General features: G+C 56.4%; 2 protein-coding genes across 2 annotated transcripts in view; one reads left to right on the forward strand and one right to left on the reverse strand.

The window, feature by feature from the left end:
- Positions 1-6597, forward strand: part of Tmem151b (transmembrane protein 151B) — a 12191-nt gene extending 5594 nt beyond the window's left edge. Inside the window, exons 3-5 of the mRNA XM_013516736.1 lie at positions 10-156; positions 1649-2089; positions 3102-6597. Of these exons, the coding sequence (XP_013372190.1) occupies positions 10-156; positions 1649-2089; positions 3102-4193 (1680 nt within the window). The 3' untranslated portion in view covers positions 4194-6597. The remainder of the gene's footprint in view (positions 1-9; positions 157-1648; positions 2090-3101) is intronic.
- On the reverse strand, positions 5961-19621 carry Tcte1 (t-complex-associated-testis-expressed 1). Its single transcript, XM_005389817.2, has 6 exons — positions 19533-19621; positions 18794-18845; positions 13751-14042; positions 12324-12895; positions 9310-9759; positions 5961-7505 (listed from the first exon to the last, which is right to left on the reverse strand). The coding sequence occupies exons 3-6, from the start codon at positions 13998-14000 to the stop codon at positions 7296-7298; spliced, it is 1482 nt and encodes a 493-aa protein (XP_005389874.1). The 5' UTR covers positions 14001-14042; positions 18794-18845; positions 19533-19621; the 3' UTR covers positions 5961-7295.
- Between the last annotated feature and the right edge of the window lie 1020 nt (positions 19622-20641).

The raw sequence follows: 20641 nt of genomic DNA on the forward strand, positions 1-20641 counted from the left end.
CCTGGGCAGGGGAGGGGCGTGGGCGGGGCCTCGAGGACCCCTGAGCTCAAGCTAGAGGGCCTCGGCCAGCCTGTCCTCCGGCGGGGACGCGGGGGCTGCCGAGCTGGGAGGGTGGACCAGGGAGTCGGTGGTGTCGCCCGCGCTGGGGGCCTAAAGGTCGGTGTGTGGAGCGACCAGACCCCCCGCGGTCGCTAGGCGCTTGGGAGGTGCACCCTCCCTTCCAGCGCCCTGCTGCTCCCCTAGGGGCCCTAAGCCCAAGAGCCCTTCAGTGTGGGTGCTAAGCTCATTCCTACTCTGAAACTGGAGACAAAGAGAGGAGGAAAGTACCAGAACCCCCCGCCCCTGCACACTGCACACATGCATGTTGCACAGCCGACCACCAGGTGGGCCGGCAGGCAGAGCCCCTTGGGGCCGGGGCTCCTGCAGGGTGCTTGTGTCCCCATGCCAGGTGGGCACAGGGTGCTTCTTCCAGCCACAGCTCCCTGTGTGCTAAGTCCAGGGCCTCTGCCGGTCTCTGTGCCTGCCTTTCCACCTTCCCCTGGCCGGCCTCTAGGCCAGGCCTGAGGAATTGAAGGGACAAATCAGGATCCCAGCAGGAGGCTATGTGTATGTCTGGGGTCGGGAGGAAACTTAGGCCACCCCGAGAAATCAAACCCAATGCTCATTTTTCCTGGCTGCAGGGTGGCAGCACTGTGGGAGGCACCCAGGATGCAGGGAGCCAGGCATGGGCCCTGCCAGGCAGTAAACAACTCACCCAGCCAACCCAGGGACAGGGTGTGCCGAGTACTTTAGCAGACAGGCCCTAGAAGGGGACCAGAGATGTTTCTGTGACAAATGGCTGGACTTCAAACGTGTTCCCCCCTACCCCTGCCTGTCCCCATCCCCATCCTGTCCCCAGCCACATGCCTCTGCCGTTTTGGATACCCTCTCCCCAACTGCCTTCTGCTTGGGGACCCCAGCCCCTCCCTCCCGTTCTAGAGCTTGGGGGAAGGACGTTAGGGTCCAGCAGGAAGACTTGAGGGAGGATGGGGCTCCAGAATGTGGGACTGAGCCAGGGCAGACTTCCTCCTCCAGAGCAAGTATTGGGGGCTGTGTGAGCCTTAGGGAGGTGGGTGGATCAGAGGGGAGTGGCTCCTGGAAGAGAGACTGAAAGTATCTGCCAGAAGTCAGGGCCTCACCTGTTAAAGGCCAGGTGATCTCAGGGGTCCCTCCCCCCTTTCCTTGAACACCTGGAGGGGGTCTGGGCTGGGGACCTACCTTTGCTGATGCCTGTCTGTCTGTCCTCCCTTCTCCCCCATCCACACCTTCTCCCATTTCATTGTCATCCTTGCATCTGTCTTTGGACTCTCTCTGGGTGCCATCCTACCCATCTGTGTCTTCTTTGTTTCCTGGGCTTCCTCCCTGGCTCTCATCCTTCTCTGCCCCTTGGGGTGTCTCTCTGCACTTTCCTGCACTGGCTTTCTGGTCCCTTTTCCTGACCTCATGACACCCTCTGGGTCGCTTCTGCATTTATCTCTGGTCTCTGGCTCCCATCTTGGCCTTTTGCTTTCTCCCCATCCCTGTGTCTCTGCCTCTGCCCCTCCATCCCGCATCCATTTCTCCGTCTCACCTTCTGCTCATCCTGGCCCCTCCCTTCCTGTCTGAGCAGCAGCGACCCATCCAGCCCTCTTTCACCAAGTCCCTCTGCCGTGAGTCCCACTGGAAGTGCCTCCTGCTGTCGCTGCTCATGTACGGCTGCCTGGGGGCAGTGGCCTGGTGCCACGTCACCACAGTGACCCGCCTCACCTTCAGCAGCGCCTACCAGGGCAACAGCCTCATGTACCATGACAGCCCCTGCTCCAACGGCTATGTCTACATCCCCCTGGCCTTCCTGCTCATGCTGTATGCTGTCTACCTGGTGGAGTGTTGGCATTGCCAGGCCCGCCATGAGCTGCAGCACCGTGTGGATGTGAGCAGCGTGCGGGAGCGTGTGGGCCGCATGCAGCAGGCCACGCCCTGCATCTGGTGGAAGGCCATCAGCTACCACTACGTCCGCCGCACCCGCCAGGTCACCAGGTACCGCAATGGAGACGCTTATACCACCACCCAGGTGAGTGGCCATTCAAGATGGGAAAGAACCCGGTGTGGGGTGGGGCTGGAGGTCAGTGATAAGCTCACAGCAGCAGATACAGAACCATACCATCAGGAATTCACATGTGTGATGTCATTTATTTAAGCCTCATAACAACTCTGTGAGATAGGCACTGCCCATTTTACAGATGAGAAAACTGAAGCATGGAGAGGTTAAGTATTGTCCAAGGTCAAACTGCTGGTATATGGAGGTGATGGCTCCGAGTGTAGACTGTTCAGGGCTGAAAGGCTTATCTCACAGCATGTGCACACCTGTTGGGTGAGGCAGTGATCATCTGGTTCCCTTTCATGTAAGGAGACCTCAGCTCAGAGACTTGCCCAAGGCCTGCAGTTCCTGAGTGGCTGTCTACCTGGTGGAGTGTTGGCAATGCTAGACTTAGACCTAGATCCTGGAGCCTCATCCCAGGCTCCCTGAAGGGATGGATGTGGGGGGCTTTATGGGGAGCTCCCAAAGCTGTCAGCACTTCCAGGATTAGACCAGCTGGATCCTGGAGGAGATGTTGCCAGAGGTGGTGGCCTCCTGCTATGTGGGTAAAGCGTGTGGCTGTGCAGGCAGCCAAGGCCTTAGCAGGAAACGAGAGAGGAGAGCTCCTTTGAAGCCAGCATCCACTTGGAAGCATAATAGTCATAGAGCAGAAGAGGGGCCGTGATGCCTGAGGAGCAGTGAGTCAACACAGGCAGAAGTGGCCAGGGATCAGGATAGCCAGAGGGGGCGTTCATAGCCAGGGCCCGACCCCAGGGGAAACAGCTTCATGGAAATGAGCATAAACAGGTGGGGCTGGGTTCTGATCCCATCTCATTTTTAATGCACTGGTCGAGCTTCAGGTCTCAGTTGTAAAGCAGATGGTGACATCTTGTGGGGCTCCAACGGGTACCCAGAGTGGGACAGGCTCTTGGGCAGATGATCAGGCAAGAAAAACAGCACTGGGGTAGGTGGGGGTGGACAGAGACCCCAGCCCCCTCGCCTGCAGGTCTATCACGAACGCGTCAACACGCACGTGGCCGAGGCCGAGTTCGACTATGCCCGTTGCGGCGTCCGGGATGTGTCCAAGGCGCTGGTGGGGCTGGAGGGTGCGCCAGCCACGCGGCTGCGATTCACCAAGTGCTTCAGCTTCGCCAGCGTGGAGGCGGAGAACGCGTACCTGTGCCAGCGCGCTCGCTTCTTCGCGGAGAACGAGGGCCTGGACGACTACATGGAGGCGCGTGAGGGCATGCACCTGAAGAACGTGGACTTCCGAGAGTTCATGGTAGCCTTCCCGGACCCGGCGCGGCCGCCCTGGTATGCGTGCTCGTCGGCCTTCTGGGCCGCAGCGCTGCTCACGCTGTCGTGGCCGCTGCGCGTGCTGGCCGAGTACCGCACCGCCTACGCGCACTACCATGTGGAGAAGCTCTTCGGCCTCGAGGGCCCGGGCTCGGCAGGCGGCCTGAGCCCCGGCGATGAGCTGCTGCCCCCGCTGGCGCACCGCCTGCCGCGCGTGGACACGGTGGACAGCACGGAGCTTGAGTGGCACATACGCTCCAACCAGCAGCTCGTGCCCAGCTACTCGGAAGCGGTGCTCATGGACCTGGCGGGCCGCAGCGCACATGCACGGGGCTTCACGCCCTCCTGTCGCTATGGCGGTGTGGGTGGCCCTGGTGCGGCCCCGCTGCGTCGCAGCTGTGAGCAGTGCCAGCGCGTGGCCAGCAGCTCCTCCATTTTCTCGCGCAGCGCGCTCAGCATCTGTGCCAGCCCACGCGCAGCCCCAGGTTCCGGTGGGGGTGTGGGGGGCGCGGGCAGCCGCTTTTCGCTGGGCCGCCTCTACGGCTCGCGGCGCAGCTGCCTGTGGCGCAGTCGGAGCGGCAGCGTCAACGAGGCCAGCTGTCCCACGGAGCAGACGCGTCTATCTAGCCAGGCCAGCATGGGGGACGACGAGGACGATGACGAGGAGGAGGCTGGGCCGCCCCCGCCCTACCACGATGCGCTCTACTTCCCCGTCCTCATTGTGCACCGACAGGAGGGGTGCCTGGGCCACAGCCACCGGCCGCTGCACCGCCACGGCTCCTGCGTGGAGACTTCACTGTGACCCGGGCCCCCGGATGGGTCCACGCGTCCCTCGCTGGACTGTGCCCCGCCTGGAGCAGGGGAGTGCGGCAGCCTGGGGTCACCCAGGCTGGGCGGGGAAGGAACGGGACAGGAGGGTGCTGGAGAGACCTCACAGGGCGGAGAGCCACCCGCCTTGGACATAGAGACAGAGGGTGGGAGGGCGTGGCTCCCCAGAACCCCAGCCACTCCCACAGTTCATGAAGGCACACCCCCTCTCCACACATCAGATGTCTCCTGTGCAGCCTCCCAGCGGCCTGACTGTTAGTGGCAACTATGCAGGGAGTTGGGGGAACTCGGGCCGAGCCTCCCCTGGAGAGTGTGTCGCCTGTGGGCAGCAGGAGGGTGTGGAGATACAGGAAGGGCACCTGGGACTTTCCTGACTCTTGGGACCTCTCTTGGGAACAGCAGGGATGGCTGCCACCCAGCTGATGCATTCAGTGGGTCCGAGGCCAGGGCCAGGTGGCAGTCCCAACACAGTCCCCTCACCGTGGCAATGTGGCTGTTCTCTTCTTGTCATTGGCCCCAGAGCTCTGGACTTCCTTCCTCCCTCTTCCTGCACTGTTGTTTGTCACTTGGCCCCAGGAGCAGGTCCTGAGGGACTGTGCTCATGGCACCAACGTCACTCACCTCTATCCTCTGGGGGCAGGGAGCCTCTGCCCTTTCTGGAAACTCTGTAGCCTCCTCTCTGGGTTCCAGTGGGCCCTGGTGCCACCTGGGGGGCTGGCGTTAAAGCTGGCCAGGGTGAGTGACACATGAGATACACCTGGATGACAGGTGGGCGCTGGGGCACAGAGGGCAGTGAAGGGCGGAGAGAGAGGACCTCTGAGGGTGCCCTTGCCTCCAAGACCTGTGGGGAGGAGTGGCACAGTCTTGCCTCTGTGGGCTGAGGACCTGGTCATTGGCCCAAGCTGGAGGAACGCTCGACTCCAGTGGCAGGGCCTGAGACAGGAGTTATCCAACTCTGCCAGACTTCTCCATCTCCCTTTATGCCCTGAGCAGAAGCCCTGCTGTGTGTCCCAGGGTCTTCAGAGGGGGACCCTGCCCCTGCCTGGGGGCATTGGCCCTGTCCTCTTCCCCAGAGATCCATACTGACGTTTCTTCCCCGTGCTTCCTACCACCTGCCCCGATGTGCTTGGTGTGCATGTCTTTGTACAGCCCTTTGCCTTCCCAGCTACCCGGCTCCTTTCCCAGCAGACTTAGCGCCTGGGGACCAGGCTCACATCTCAGCCTAGAGAGGATGACCTTGGGCACCCAGACACTGTGCCCCTGATGCTTCTTGCTTCTCTGCTGCCATCAGAGCTCTGCTGTTGGCCTCTCTTGGCCACTTCCTGCCGGGCCTCCCCCTGCCCGGCCAGGCCTGTACCTGTTTGGGGATGTGGCCTCCACCTATGCAACATCACTTCTAGCTCCTGCTCTCCTCAGGAGGACATGAGATGGGGGCAGACTGTGGGGACAATGTAGCCTGTGGGTCATCAGGGGTTGGGCTTTCCAGGTGCACAGAGATAGGGAGGAGAAGCCAGAGAGGAAGTGGTCTGGGCAGAAGGGCACAGCTGCCCGCCTGCCTGCCAGCTCACAAACCCACTGGGACCCTGAGTCTGTGCTCCTCCGGGCCTGGCAGTGGGAGCACCCCTTCTGGGAGGTGCAGTGGGTCCCCGTTATTATTTCACCTGTATCAACCATTTCTGCTAGGTGTGCTCACCCAGTCAGCCTCGCCTCCCACATACGCACAGACTTAGAGAGAAACCGATTCTTTGGTCTATTTTCTTGGTAGCTTTTATTGATTGCCAGGGAAAACGAATACCAGAAAATTAATTAATCTCTAAAATTAAACTTTACACTGAATGTTCTTGTTTCTCTAATTAGAACCTCTGCTAGCAGTGGTGGCCACACACACACACACACACCCTCACACTTACACGTTTGCACTCTGAAACTGTTCGAGGGTGTCAGGCACGAAGGATTTGAGGCCACCCAGACGGGCACACGTGCGTTACCCCCTCCAACCCCCTGTGGTGCTCTGCTCAGCATCTGCTTGTTGGAAGGGGTCCCTGGAGAGTGAGCACCCCTGGGCTGTGACTGGAACTCGTGACTCAGCCCTGGGGATCCTGGGTCTGACCATCAGGCCCCTTGGGCATACTGGCTGATGTGATTCCTGTGGATGTGGCTAGGCTGGGGAGCTGCAGAGTGACAGGGACTCACGCAGGGCACCTGGAAGGCTCCCTGTATCCGGGGATAAGGGCTGTCAGGCGGGCTGGGCCTGGCCGGGAGGAGACAGGTCTCTGTCATTTGGGTGCATCACACTGTGGCCTTTCTGTCGTGGATTTCCAAGCGCAAAGATTGTACAAATCTAACTGGTGGATAATAAAGTTGCGATGACTCACCGACATCCCCTCTTGCGTGGCACTTCTTACCCCCTCCAGCAAGTGTCACCATGTGTCCACAGCTGCCACCACAACGGCAGCTTCCCTGTGCCCCAGGGTCCCCATCCCAGGTGGAAAGTGGGGATTAGGAGATGGTGTGGCCTGTAGAACTGGGTCACATAAAGCAGACTTGAGCAATGGGGAGTGACATCTTAGGGGTGAGTGTGGCAGGAAGTCTGGTGTCATTGTGCTGTAGCCGCGGTGTGTGTGCGTGTGTGTGTGTGCATGCATGCATGCACATATGTGAAGGTCAAGGATTCTATCTGTAGCCAGGACAGTGAGGGGATGGAGGAGAATCATCTACGTGGGCAGCATGCATGGGAGAGATTGGCAGTCCACAGTCCCTCGGCATCCTCTCCATCTACCTAATTCCTGGAAGAAGTTGATCATTTTTTTGGTGGGGGGTTGTCTAATGACACCTTTTCTGGGCCCTGCAGCTGGGTCTGCACTTGATACCTTTCCTTCCTTACTAGGACCCTCCTTGCCTTCTGTCTTTATACATTCAACCTTTGATCACTCCCTTTGAGGGTGTTGAGTCCGCCCTCCCGTCCCTCTGGACTGGTGTGACCCTTAGCAGCGGAGTGTGTGACAAGGGCAGGGCATGAGGGACAGGGTGGGAGTTGTGATCCCTGTCTAGTCACTGCTCCGGCCCCAACTTCACCTTATGCTACAGATTTCCTATGGCCATTGGCAGTGACGGGCAGCACAAAGTGGCTGGGATTCAAGGCCCGCTGGCGGGCGGCTTCCCGGTTGGCTTGGAGGGCCTGGCTGATGAGGTACTCGCTCTCCTGGGTGACATCCGACAGGCGCAAGTCAAACTCCAAAAGGGTCTTGTTGTCTGCCACACCCTCCAGGAGCTGCTTCCCGCCATCCTGGGAGGGCAGAAGGGAAAGGGTCATGGCACATCGTGGTCCAGGTGACAGGCACACACAATTTACACGCACGGAGATGTGGCTGAGGCAGCTGCCATTAACTCTGCTGCACCTTGACCTACTGCTCATCCAGACAGCGTGGTCAAGACCCACTAAAATGACTGTCCACCGAGTGACAGTGCTCTCGCTCCTCCACTCCCACCTGGGGCCTGGGGACAAGTCTGTCTAGGGACAGTGGAGGAGGAGCTTGGAGGAGCCAGCTCTGGGCAGCTTCTCTTCACCCTGCCAGCGAATGGGGAGGAGCAGCGCTGTCCCTTCCTACCTCTGCCTGCTGCCAGGCAAGATGCCAAACTGCAGCATCTCTCAGGAGCAGAAGAGGAGGACCAGAGAGTCTGTTGCCATGGGCCAATTGGCAGAGCACAAGATGGCCCTGAATCCAGGGGTCTGCCTGGTGCAGGACCTCACTCTGGGGCTTCTGGTCATGTGAGGACTGAGTGTCCCCCTGTGTCCTGGCCAAGCTGTCTATGGCTTGTAGCAGGAGCACCCCTGTGGGGTCGACAGAGGGGGGCTGCATGGCCGCTAGTTGGGGGCCTAACTGGAGCACACAGGGACACCCTGCAGTCCTCCACCCAAACTCTTGGGGAGCGCAGGTCAGTGTGAAGACTTCCACATGGGACGTAGAAAGCTGCTGTCTGACAGATGCACCCCATATATGTATTGGGAAGCAAATGTAATGGGTCACAGAAGCATTTAAAAAAAATGAATAGAGAGCTGGATGTGGTGGTACACACCTATAATCCCAGTACTGGGGAGGCTGAGGCAGGAGGATTGTTGCGAGTTCGAGGCCTACCTGGGCTACAAAGTGAGTTCAAGGCCAGCCTGAACTGCATAGTGAGACCCTGTCTCAAAAAGACAAAAAAAAGAAAGAAAGAAAGAAAGAAAGAAAGAAAGAAAGAAAGAAAGAAAGAAAGAAAGAAAGAAAAAAAAAAGAATAGAGTAGAACCTAAAGGAAAACATCAGGCCAGGCATGGTGACACATGCCTGTAATCCCAGCACTTTGTGGGCCTGAGGTAGGAGGGTCACGGTTAGTTTGAGGCCAGCTTGGGCTACATAGTGAGTTTGAGGCCAGCCTGAACTACAGGGTGAGACCCTGTTTCAACAAAAAAAGTAAACATCAGCATAAATTACAAAGAGAAAAAGTAGATTTCAATGACATATATATATGTACATATTCATGTAGCTTGCTCCCTCCCTCCCACTACAGAAGTGAGAATTAACACCCTGAGCCCCTTTAAGAATATTTTTTCAAAAGGTTTGTGACAGAGTCTCTCTAAGTCACTAAGTTGTCCAGGCTGGGCTGGAACTCATGATTCTTCTGCTTCAGTCTCCCAGAGTGCTGGATTACAGGCGCACACTCCCAGCCTGATGTACCTTACACTTCTCCCATGACCTGGTCAAGAAAGTTTGAGAAACACTGTTTGTTACAGAGAACTCAGGCTGGGCGGCAGCGTGAGTTGATGGTGGAGTGCTTGCCTAGAAAAGACTCAGGCTGGGCTGGGGGGCAGTGGTAAACCACATGCCTGCCATGCATAAGGCCCTGGGTTTGATCTCCAACACCACACAAAAAATGAAACTCCCATTTTCATAGATAATTGTGAGGATGAAAGGGAAAGCAGCAGGTGCCGGGTTCACCCCTGGGCCCAGGATGCGTGCCTGCGTGACACTGCATGTAGTACCAGAAGCCCAAGGTCCCAACATTCCCCCTTCAGGCAGCCCGCCCCCTGCTCCTGGAGGCGTGGCTCACCGGCCCGATGCGGTTGCAAGACAGATTGATGCTGGTGAGCGTGGTGTTGACCGAGAGGACCTGGGACAGGAGCGTGGCCATGGGCTCAGACAGCTCATTGCCACCCAGGTGCAGGGTGGTGAGGCATGTGTTGGACAGCAGGGCGTGCGCTAGGGCCTGGCCACCCTCGTCCTCTATGCAGTTGAGGCGCAGGTTGAGGGAGAGAAGGTTGGTGTTGTGCTCCAGGGCATGAGCCAGCGCCTGGGCCCCAGGCGCACGCACCCGGTTGTTGGCCAGGTTGAGCACACGCAGGCGGCTGTGGCTGAGCAGCTTGGCGGCACCACGTGCCCCACGGTCCCCAATGAGGTTGTGTGACAGGTCCAGCTCCTCGAGGGCTGGGTGGTCGAGCAGACTGCGGATCAGAATGCGGGCCTTCTCGTCATCCACGCGGCTGCGGGTCAGCCTGAAGATCTGCAGGTGGACAGATGGTGACCGGCCTGCTGCCTGCACACCTTTTGTACACAGTGACAGCATGGGTGGCAGGGGGAAGAGGCTGCTATTGATGGAGTGATTACTATGGGCGGGCACAGTGCCTGCACCTTTTATAACCTCTTCCCTGACCGCCAGCACCCTGGGGGAGTTGGACAAGTTCTCCCCATTTTGGGGAGAGAAAAAGAAGCCTTAGAGAAGTTCCATTATTCGCCCAGAGTTACAGGTTTGGAATTCAGGTCTGTCTGATGCCCCGGCCTCCCACTGCTTCCCCCTACCCCTGCCACTGGTGGATGAGATTGCTCTAAGGACTGAACCCAGGGCCTTTGCACTGAGCTACATCCCCAGCCCTTTTAAATTAAAAAAAAAAAAAAAAATTTAAGACAAAGTTGCTACATTGCCTAGGCTAGGCTGGAACTTTGGATCCTCCTGTCTCAGCCTCCCCAGTGCTGGCATTGGAAGCATGTGCCACCATGCCTGGCTTGTGAGTTTCTTCTAAGGAGAATCCAAAGCCTTCATCTATTCCTGCTCTGCTCTCCGCCTTTGCAGTCGAGCTTTTGGCAAATCTGATCACAGTGCCCCCCTCCTCTCTTTTTTGGCTCCTGGCGCCTGGCCCTGGCACCCTACTGCAGTTCCTCCAGGAACTCCCAAGCTTGCTAAGTCAACCCCCAGTGCCAAGCACTCCACCCCGCCCCCTGCTACTGGAACGCACCCTTCATGGCTTGGGCACACAGTGCCAGGCCCCTTCCTTCCTGCCTCACGTTTCTGGCAGGCCACCTGGCAGTGTCTCTTGCCCCTCTTCTGGCTCCTTTGGGAGGTGTCATGCTGAGCCCACACTCGAGAATCTGGCACCCGTTTCCATGCTTTGTGCAGACCTCTCCCAAGAGCTGCAGCCCCTCTCTGATGGGCGGAAGCTGTGCCAGGACGCCTCACGCTGAAACCCAGTCCTCCTCCCATTGTCCCCATCTAGCCAGTGGCCCCTCCAACCATCTGGTCTCCCAGGCAGGAAGGCCTGATGCTTCCGGCTGCTTCCTTCTCTTCCACATCCTCCCTATGCCAGCGAGGCAGCTGATGCAATTGCTCAAGTTCCTCTCCTCCATTTTCTCTCTCTTTCCCTCTCTGCAGGCCAAGCCAAGGTGCCAGAAATCCCTGCCTTCATCTCCATTTGGCAGGGAACTCTTGGGTGAACCGCCATGTCTACAACCCAACATCATAACCCCATGCCTAAGACTTTGCATGGTGCTGTGGTTTGGATGCAGTGGCGTCCCCACAGGTACTGAGCTATATGGACCTCCAGCCCCCAGGGTCTTGAGCTAAACACCCCTCTTTTCTTTATAAAGTTCCCAGCCTCAGACACTTGGTGACAGTAACAGAAAATGGACAAATTCAGAAGGTGCCTGGAGTGCCTTCAGATAAAGCCAGACCCCTGACAAGGCCTCTTTTCTCCTAGAAAGCCTGGCCATCGGCCCTACTCCCTCGTTGCAGGCTCCACCCACACAGCCTTCTCTGCCAGGCTCTAGAATGGCCCTGTTGTTCTGCCAGGGGCCTGGATGTGCTGCTCCCCACTGGAATGGCTTCCCGCTTTTCTTATCTACCACCTGCCCCTCCTGATCTCTATGCAGTGACACTTGCTCCAGGAAGCCTTCTCTGGCAAGGTCAAATGCCCCTTTTATAATCGCACATAAGAATGTCTTTTCTTCATGGTGGTGCACACCTGCAGTCCCTGAGGGAAGTTTAGGCAGGAGGATCACAAGTTCAGAGCCAGGCTACGCAACATAGTGACTTAGTGAGGCCCATCTTCAAAATACAAGGCAAGAAAGGGCTGGGGATGTAGCTCAGTGGTAGAGCATCTCTGGCTTTGGATACACACACACATGCATGTCTTTTTTTTATTTTTTTGAGATAGGGTCTCGCTATGCAGTTGAGGCTGGCCTTCAGCTCCCTATGTAGCCCAGGCTGGTTTCAAACTTGCAGCGATCCTCCTGGCTCAGCTTCCCGAGGGCCAGCCACCAGGACCGGCATGCATGTCTTTTCTTTATACCACTCATCCCAATTAGGAGTGCAAGAAACAGTACAGGATGCCCAGGCTGGGGGTCTGGCTCAATGATGAAAAACAAACACTGCCCTAAACCAGGAGCCCTGCTAAACTTTAAATTTCAGACTGACAAATGTGTCCCATGTGATATTTGGGACATACTTCTACAAAATCATTTGCTATTTACCTGAAACGCAAAGTTAGCTGGGCGCCCTGTGTTTCAGTTGCAGAATCTGCAGCCTCCACCCCCAGCTTGAGGCAATCAGCGCCTCTCATCCTGGCCGCTCTCAGCTGCAGAGGCCGCCCGGGGTGACTGTCAGCTCATGGCTGCCTCTTCAGCACCCAGGACAGGGCCCGGGGTACAGATGTTTGCTGATGACTAAGCAGGCCCAGGGTTCAGCCCTCAGCAACAAAACCCCAAACCAAAACCAGCTCGGTCAGTGAATGGAAGGAAAACAGGAGGAGGGCGATGAGAGGACAGAGAACCCGAGGCGGGGCGCTGAGAAGGTACCTTCAGCGTGTGGCAGGCCTTGATGGTGGCTGCCAGGGAGTGGCAGTCCTGGTAGGTAAAGAGGAAGAGCTTCCACTCGAAGTTCATGCCACAATCCTTGACACCATACACCAGGTCCAGCTCCTCCAGCTGACTCAGGCCGGCCACCAGCGGGCCCAACGAGTAGTGGTCGGAGCTGGATTCCTCGGCTTCCCCCTCGCTGCCCGAGTCCGACTGGTCTCCTGCCGTGCGGGGCGTGGGTGGCAGGTGGACAGGCGGGAGGAGCTGGTCCACATGGAGGCTGCGTACAAAGGCCTTGCAAAGAGGCAGCAGGTCGAGGATGGTGTTGGGGTCCGTGGTGCCAGGGATGAAGCAGCGCAGCAGACTCTCCAGGTGCCGCTCGAAGAACAGGCGCTTCCAGCTGCCACCGTGCTGGTCCACGTGGCACACAGGCCAGCGCTGCATGCAGCAGCGGCGCCAGTAGCCCTCATCGTCAATGAGGTTGGCAGTCACGGCCAGTGGCAGGTCAGGGGGCAGGTGGTTCAGGACCTTCTGCTGGTATTCTGGGGGCAGCTGCTTCAAGATCGGGTTATCTTTGGGAGCAAAGAAAAGAAAACAGGGGTCACAGCTCAGGGGACAACATAGCACCTGGTTTTGGCAACACTTCTGCAGCTAGATGGGCAGTGTCTGGTCTTGGGGAGGATCAGTCTGTAGAAGCTCATGGGTTGTCACCTCGTTTGATAGAGGAGACAGTTGCTGACTCCAGAGCCTCCTAGTTGGATGTGATTCATTCATTTCAAACAAGTGCATCTGCAGCCAGGTGTGGTGGTGTGCATGGGCAAACTGAGTACTCAGGAGGCTGAGGCAGAAGGACTGCTGAGTTTGAGGCCAGCCTAAGCTACATAGTGACACCCTGTGTCAAAAACAAAGCAAGCAAACAAATAGCAGCAGCAGCAGCAGCAAAACAAGTGTATCTGTCTGACACTTCCTGTGTGCAGGACGCTGTTGGGAGGGCTGAGCAGAGGACGGGTAAGTGCCGAACCCTGGCCCCTCACATTCCAGCCAGCAGAGACAGAGAAGAAAAAGGTGAAAAAAGCACGTGCAGGTCAGGTGGCCATCAGTGCTGGAGACAAAACGATAGTCCTGTGTTCAGAGAGTGCTCATCAGGGTACAGGGGGCCCCCGGCCCCTCACCCTTTGTCTTCTGTGGACTGGGTTTGTGGTTACCGATCACAGGTCCCAGACCAAACCAGGAAGCCACACGTGCTGGGGCTCAGTGTGGCGCGGGTTCTGGGTGAAGTGGGGCCCTGTGGGGAGGAGCTGCTTCTGGCTGGGACAGGAGAGGCATGGGGATGTGGCGGGCAGGTGTGGGGGAGTCTGCTGGGAGCCTAGAAGTAGGGTCTGCAGGAAGCGGGGGCCCCAGCCCTGCTCCTCTCCCTGCAGACTCACCCCGGAAGTTTCTGATGATGTTCTGGATGCAGAGCTCTGTGAGGAGGGGCACAATGGCCAGCGACCACTCGGTGTCCTCGGCAATGATCCTGCGCATGCGGCGGAAGTTCGGGACGGTGTGCTTGGCGGGTACCACACCTGTGGCTGAAGTGTGAGCCGCAAGAGAGGCCCTAGGGCCGGAGGGAGACTGGCGGAGCGCGGGCGGTGCGGGCGGTGCGGGCGGTGCGGGCGGGGGCCTGGAGTCCTGCATGCTGAGGGCTGGCAACGGAGGGCCAGGAGCCCCTGTGGTGACCTGGACACAAGAAGCTGCTCAGGTCCTTGATGCTGGTGGGGACCTGGAGCAAAGGGAAGTGGGGAAAGGTGAGACTTTGGAGGATCTTATAGTGCAAAGATAGAGTAGATTCTGGTGCAAATCCCAGCGACCAGCTGTGTGGCTTTTGGCAAGTGACGAAACCTCTCTGAGCTCTGTCTATGAAAGGAGGGTAACAGTTACCAAGATTATTAGGGGGAGGGAATAAAATAATGACCAAAGGAAGCAGAAGAAATTGTCTGCCACATGAAACTGTAGCAAGCAGCTGATGTGATTCACTTTTTAGGTCAAATAGTTCTTGGTGTATACTGGACATTCTTCTATGTATATTAACACATTTATCCCCGGAAAGCCTTTTAGAGATAGTCACTCATATTTTCCCATTTTCTGATGGGAAGTGGAAGTACAGAAAGGTTAACTGTCTTGTCCAATGTCACATAACTTATAAAAAAATGTATTTAAAGTTAGTTTATGCACTCATACTTGGGAGGCTGAGGCAGGAGGATGGCAAATTCAATACCAGCCTACACTGTGCTCAAACTAAAAAATGAAAAGGACTGGGGGTGTACCACACTGAGCCTGTGGCCATCCAATGTTAAGGTCATTTCAGGTTGGGAGAGAAAGAGGGGACCAAGCATGGGCTGCCAGGGTGCTGGCCCCCTCACCTCTCCACCCCTGAGCCCTCCTGTGATCTCCCCACCAGGACCACTTCCGGTTCTCCTGGCCCCACATCCCAGGCAGCTTGGAGCACAGCAGGTATAGGAGAGAAGGCAGCTAAATCTGGGGCTGAGGACAGGGGACGCAATATGGCTGGGTCTGGGGACACCCTGCCCTGTGCTCAGAGAACTGGGGGTGGGCAGGGCTGCCTGCCCAGCACTCAGCACCCTCAGATGGCACCTGCCTCAGGGCCTTGTGGCATGGCCTATGGGGAGGGACACGGTGATCTGGGAAAGGCGTCCTTGGCAGAGGGAGGGACCAGATGGTGCTCACTGGTGCCAGGCAGCTCCAGGAGGAAGAGCCTGGCTGAGGGGGTTGGTGGCTGGGCAGTGGGGGATGTTATTCCTGCATAGTGACACCCCTTGTAGAAACCAAATGCAAATTCAGCTAGGTCCTGCTTTGGATTCAGGGCCCCATGGAGGCGCAGCTGGAGTGAGTGCTGCTTTAGTCCACACTGACTTTGAGTTTCTTGCTTTACCAGTTACCTGCTGTGTGACCTTGGCCCAGTTACTCAACCTATCTGAACTTCAGTTTCCAGGTCTATGAAGGGGATAATGACTCTTCCCTGTGTTGGGGACTTCCGGGATTCCGCTGGGATGATACTTGGTGACTACTGATGATATTTGGAAAGGCTGCTGAGGGATGGGTGCAGGTGATAGCAGCAGGGGGGGCGGGGACTTGGCCTGGGGACCATTCCCTGGGGTGAGGTGGTGGTGGTGTTGGAGGCTGGAGGCACGGCAGCATGGAGGCAGGGAGACAGGGAGGAGGCTCAGGCAATAGGCCGGCCCTGCTCCTGGACTCCTGGGCCTCCTCCTGGATGTTCTGTCAGCCGCTGGCACACTGTGGGCCACAGGGCAGGGAGCAGGCCTCGGCTTGGTGGGAGCAGGCGGGTTCCTGGTGAGCAGGTGTTGCCGCACTGTTGCCCAGCCTGCCCTGGTCAGCAGCAGCCCCTGCTCCCTCCCCCTTGGAGACCCCTCCTGGGTCAGGGAGACCCATGACAGGGCCTCAATAGCGGCCGAAGGGAGGCACAAGGTCACTCTGCTCCAGCTGTTACCACCGGAGCCCCACAAGCAGCCCCAGACTACGGGGTCTGGTGTCACTTCTTTTTTTTTTAATTTTAAAATTTTTTTTATTTTAAAGAGAATAGTAAAAAAAAATAGCAAAATACAAACAAAACAAAGCAAGGACATGAAAAATGATACAGGTTTTCAAACCAAATGATAGGGATTAACAGTGGTTGTTCTATTACATATCATTATCTTCAACAAAGTTGATCAGATTACCAGATGTCAGACTGGAAGACTGATCAAACCATTAAAGAGAATAAGAAAATAATAATTTAAAAGAACATTAGAGACAATACAGAGTTTCACTAGACAAGATGGTAGGAATTCACCAATGGTTGTTATGCTGCATATTGTCTTCACATAAGTTGCTCAGATGACCAGATATAAGCATCTAAAATTGGTCAAAGTATATATAAAAAATTTTAAGCACTAACTGCTTGTTTTTGTTTTTGTTTTTGTTTTTGTCTTTCTGAGACAGGGTCTTGCTATGCAGTTCAGGCTGGCCTTGAGCTCACTTTGTAGTCCAGGCTGGTCTTGAACCTGCAACGATCCTCCTGCCTCAGCCTCCTGAGTGCTGGGATTACAGGTGTGTGCCACCATGCCCGACAGCATTAACTGTTCCTTTTATTTATTTATTTTTTTTTTGGTTTTTCTCCAGTACTGGGAACCAAACTCACGACCTTGCGCTTGCCAGGCAGGCGCTTTTGCCGCTGAGCTAAATCCCCAGCCCCTAACTGTTCCTTTTAATAAACCATCAGACATCAGCAATACAGTACGGTTATCCCAGCTATCTATATATATATATATATATATATAGTCTTAGAACTTTCTTTTTCTTTCTTTTTCTTCTTTTCCCCATCCCAGTTCCTTCCTTTGCACAATTTCTTTCCCTTTCATATTACCTATTGTACATCTTGGGTTTTATTTACTCTTTCATGTTCTTACACTATGGAGGCAATATGATCACTGGTGTCATTTCTAGGATAAACACTGACATCATTAACTACATAATATGGTCAGTGCTGATCACTTTCCCTTAATCACCTCTTGCTGTTTTAAAAATATGAATTGTGAAAAGTTTTGGTTGGGTGTAGTAGTGCACACCTGCAATCCCAACACTCTTGGAGGCTGAGACAGGAGAACTGCAAATTAGAGCCCAGCCCTAGCAATTTAGCAAGACTTTGCCTGAGAATAAAAAATCAAAAAAGGCTGGGGTGGAGGTTAGCAGAAAGGACCTGGGTTCAATCCCCTGTACTAAAAAAACCACGTTTTTGATACGCAGATTTGTACCAGACACAGGATTTTGATCTTGAATATTTTTAAAAACCTACCTTTAAAATCTAACACTAGCGGGGCATAGTGATGCATGCCTGTAATCCCAACATTTGGGAGTCTGAGGCAGGAGAATCACTGAAAATTTGAGGCCAGCCTGAACTTCATGCTGAGACCCCATCTCAAAACAAACAAACAAACAAACACACACACACACACACACACACACACAAAAACCACTAATAATAGAGGCCAGGCATGGTGGCACCTGCCTAAATCACAGCACTTGAGAGGCTGAGGCAGGAGGATCACCACCAGTTTGAGGCCAGCCTGGGCTACATAGTAAGACCCTGTCTCAGCAAACTAAAACAAAACAAATAATAGGTCAAAGTATATTTAGAAGGATAATGAACAAAATGAACTCCTGTTTCCCTGTTACTTGTATTGTAAAGACAGTGTAACATGTGGCCCCTCCCCAGGCAGGTGTCACCCTGTCCACCTCTGCCACTCTTTCTTCATGCAGGCCTGGCACTGTGCCCACCATGCACCTGTTGAGGCCCCCAGGGTCCTGCCATTCTCACTTAGGCTCCAGACCTCTTTTCCCCTAAGCTCAGTGGTATGGGCTTTCCTGCTCTGCCCACGCCCCATATCTGGGTGCTGGTTCCACCCACCTGCTCCCCAGACCCCTCTGGCCTTTCCTGCTGCCTCCACATCTGCCTGCACCATAGCCCAGCTGTTGGGCCTGGGCTCCTGTCATCAGTTGGTCCTCCCATATCTGGATCTTGGGCAGCCTCTGCACCCCACTGGACATAGGCAGCTTCCCTGGTTCCTATGTCCAAGGCCTCCCTGCTGTTACACCCGGGACACTGTAGGCCTCTGTCACCTCACCTAGGAAAGGGATCCTGGTGCCCTGGGTCTGAGCTTGGCACCACTCGCTGGGCTTTCCTGTCCCCCAACCTGCTGAACACACCCTCCAATCCCTGTGTCACTACCAGGTGGGGCTCTGGGGTGCGGAGTGCTGCCCAACCTGCTTGCCTGGATCTCAGGCCTGCTCTAGTGGGTGCTGGTGTTTGGGGCTGCCCCACGCTTCTAAGAATAGCTCCTGATGAGAAGCATCCTATTGGCCAGAGCCATTGGTCCGGGGGTGGCTACAGTGCCAGCCAATCAGAGCCCTCCTCAGGTTTGTCCAAGTGCAGGCGACAGAAGGACAGATGTCCTTGAAGACTCTGCAGCCCCCGTTTGCTGGGAGACGTCTCCTTCGCACATGGGGCTGCCTGCAGCAGGAGGGACGGTGTCCAGAGGGGATGGATGGCAGACCTGGAGCACCCTGGTGCCTTCCTCCCCGTCCTGAAGACCCCAGACAACCTGGTGCCTCCACAACCCTGAGACCTAATGTGGCTGCTGCTTCCAAGTCCCTTTTGCTGAAGCTGAGCTCTGGTAGGCTCGCAGTTTGGTGAAAATACAGGGAAAATCCTACCAGGTACCAAAATAGTTCAGTGGGCCAGCTGAAAAGGGCCGAGGCCCCTAGTTGTCACTTCCAGACCTGGGTCCCTAATGTGGTGGCCTTGTCCTCTGCAGCCACAATGCACCTCCAGCCTCACACCCCAGCTCTCCTGGCACTGGACAGTGTCAGCTCAGGCGTGACGGTAGCAGGTCCCTTCAGAATCATTCTCTCACCTGTGTTTTCAACCACCCTGTAGTGGAGGCAGGGCAGGCTTCCTTAGCCCATCTGGTGGATGAAGAAACCGATGACTGGGACAGGGACAGACTGGCTCCTGAATACCCAGGAGAGCTGTATACTTTGAATGTCAAGCATAGGAACCATAACAAGCTACACAGATATATGTTTATGTGAAATCCACATCCCAGTAGGAATGAGTTTCAAATCCTCCCAGGTAAATCCAGCCACTGGCTTGGAGGCAGAGATCGCCCCTGCCTATAGATGACATTGCAGGGCCCCCTCACCCTGCTGTCACAGCCCTGGCCCTCAGCTGCCCTCCCTTCTCTTGTTGAGAAGGGGGGTTGCCACTCTCCCTGGCTCCCCACTGGCCTCCACTGGCTCCACCCTGCCCACCTGTACCCAGGGTTCCTAGGCGAGCCCTCCTGGGGTGGGTGGGTGCTGTCCTGGGGCCCTGGGCTTGTGTCTATCTCTGCCTCCATCTCTTTCATGCCCACAGTGGCTTAGTTTAGGACAAGCCACACCTACATTCCCGGCTGGGGAGTCCCAGTTTATAGTCAGAGAACAGAATTTCTCTGACAGATGGGCTGGTCTTCTGCCCCGTGAGAATCATAGTGTTCGATTCCCGGGACCTGCTCCTGCCAACTCCTGCCCGCTCAAGTCTGCTGCCTCAAGAGGGGTTCCGGTGGCCCGGCTCCTAGTTCCCTCAGACACCCCAGCTGCCCCTCCCGACCCTACCTGGGGTGAGGACTTTTCTCTGTAATTGAGGGAACCACCGTATGCTGTGTTGCGGGGGGAAGTGAGCAGAAGCTTCTGGGCCTGCAGGGGAGGGGTCACTCTTCTGAGGGCCCCAGGGCCACCAACACTGATATAATGGGGCCACGCAACGGCCCCAGCGGGCCTCGGGCGCTGGTTGGGCTCCCTGCTGCCGTTAGGGAGGTGGTCGCTAGGGACGCTGATGTTGCCTGGGAGTCCTTAGGGAAGCCCAGGTTGCCAGGGGCGGGGCCAGCGCTGGGCGGAGTCAGTCGGTGTTTGCTACACGCCCACAGCATGTCCTCCGGGTCAGGAAATCTGCGGTGTGGGCTGTGGGTTACCTGGGAATGTGCGTTTTTGTTTGCGGGGCCGTGTTCAGGATCGCTTGGGCTCCTTCCCAGAGAAGGCCCAGAAAAGCCGGTGGGGAGGTGAGTGAGGAAGGGCTAACCCCACCTATCCGGGACCTCAGGGCGAGGCAGGAAGGAGCCTGCGCAGCTCCCACAGCTCTCGGCTGGCTTCACTCCTGCCGGCCCCAGTACTGGGCAGACGAACAGACCCCAGGAGCGGCTGTGAAAAGGAACAGTGCTCCTGGTGGAGGAACTGTTCCCGGACCGCGCAGCTTCCTTGAACTTCAGCTCCAGGTAACTGTTACCTAGTGCCACAGACCCTGCGGTGTCTCATCAGTAACGCTGGGCACCACGCTCACTCTGATGGCCACCCCAAGGGCCACTGAGAGCTTCTGTTGCTGCCAGCTCCACAAATCATCCGTCTCAGGAAGATGCCGCAAGGACGTGGCTTCACTGGACAGCAAGCACCCGGGGTCCGGCGAATCCTGGCCTTGGAGACACCCCTTGAGCCTCTCCTATTCCCAGCAGCAGTGCTTCGAGCCGGTGACCCATTCTGCAGGGAGGAGGCTGACCACCACCTTGGCTTCCTCCACTCAGGCAGGGCATGTGCTGGGCAGCTTGTTTCAAAGGTGCATAGTTGCCTTGACCCTGTCACCAGCCCCAGCCCCTTGCTGTCCCCCCGCCTGCAATGCTCTTCCCTGACTGCCCAGCTCAGCTGCCCACCCCGCCTCACCCTCCTGCTTCCTG

This window comes from Chinchilla lanigera, unplaced genomic scaffold (assembly GCF_000276665.1).
Source record: "Chinchilla lanigera isolate Chin_1 unplaced genomic scaffold, ChiLan1.0 scaffold00036, whole genome shotgun sequence".
Lineage (NCBI taxonomy): Eukaryota > Metazoa > Chordata > Mammalia > Rodentia > Chinchillidae > Chinchilla > Chinchilla lanigera.

What these genes read in the sequence shown, in the direction of transcription:
- Tcte1 (XM_005389817.2), bottom strand. Translation starts at nt 14,000, where the DNA reads ATGCAGGACTCCAGGCCCCCGCCCGCACCGCCCGCACCGCCCGCACCG. An exon ending in CATCATCAGAAACTTCCGGG is followed by an intron (nt 12,896 to 13,750) that starts GTGAGTCTGCAG and finishes TTGCTCCCAAAG; the next exon opens with ATAACCCGATCTTGAAGCAG. An exon ending in AGGCCTGCCACACGCTGAAG is followed by an intron (nt 9,760 to 12,323) that starts GTACCTTCTCAG and finishes GTCCACCTGCAG; the next exon opens with ATCTTCAGGCTGACCCGCAG.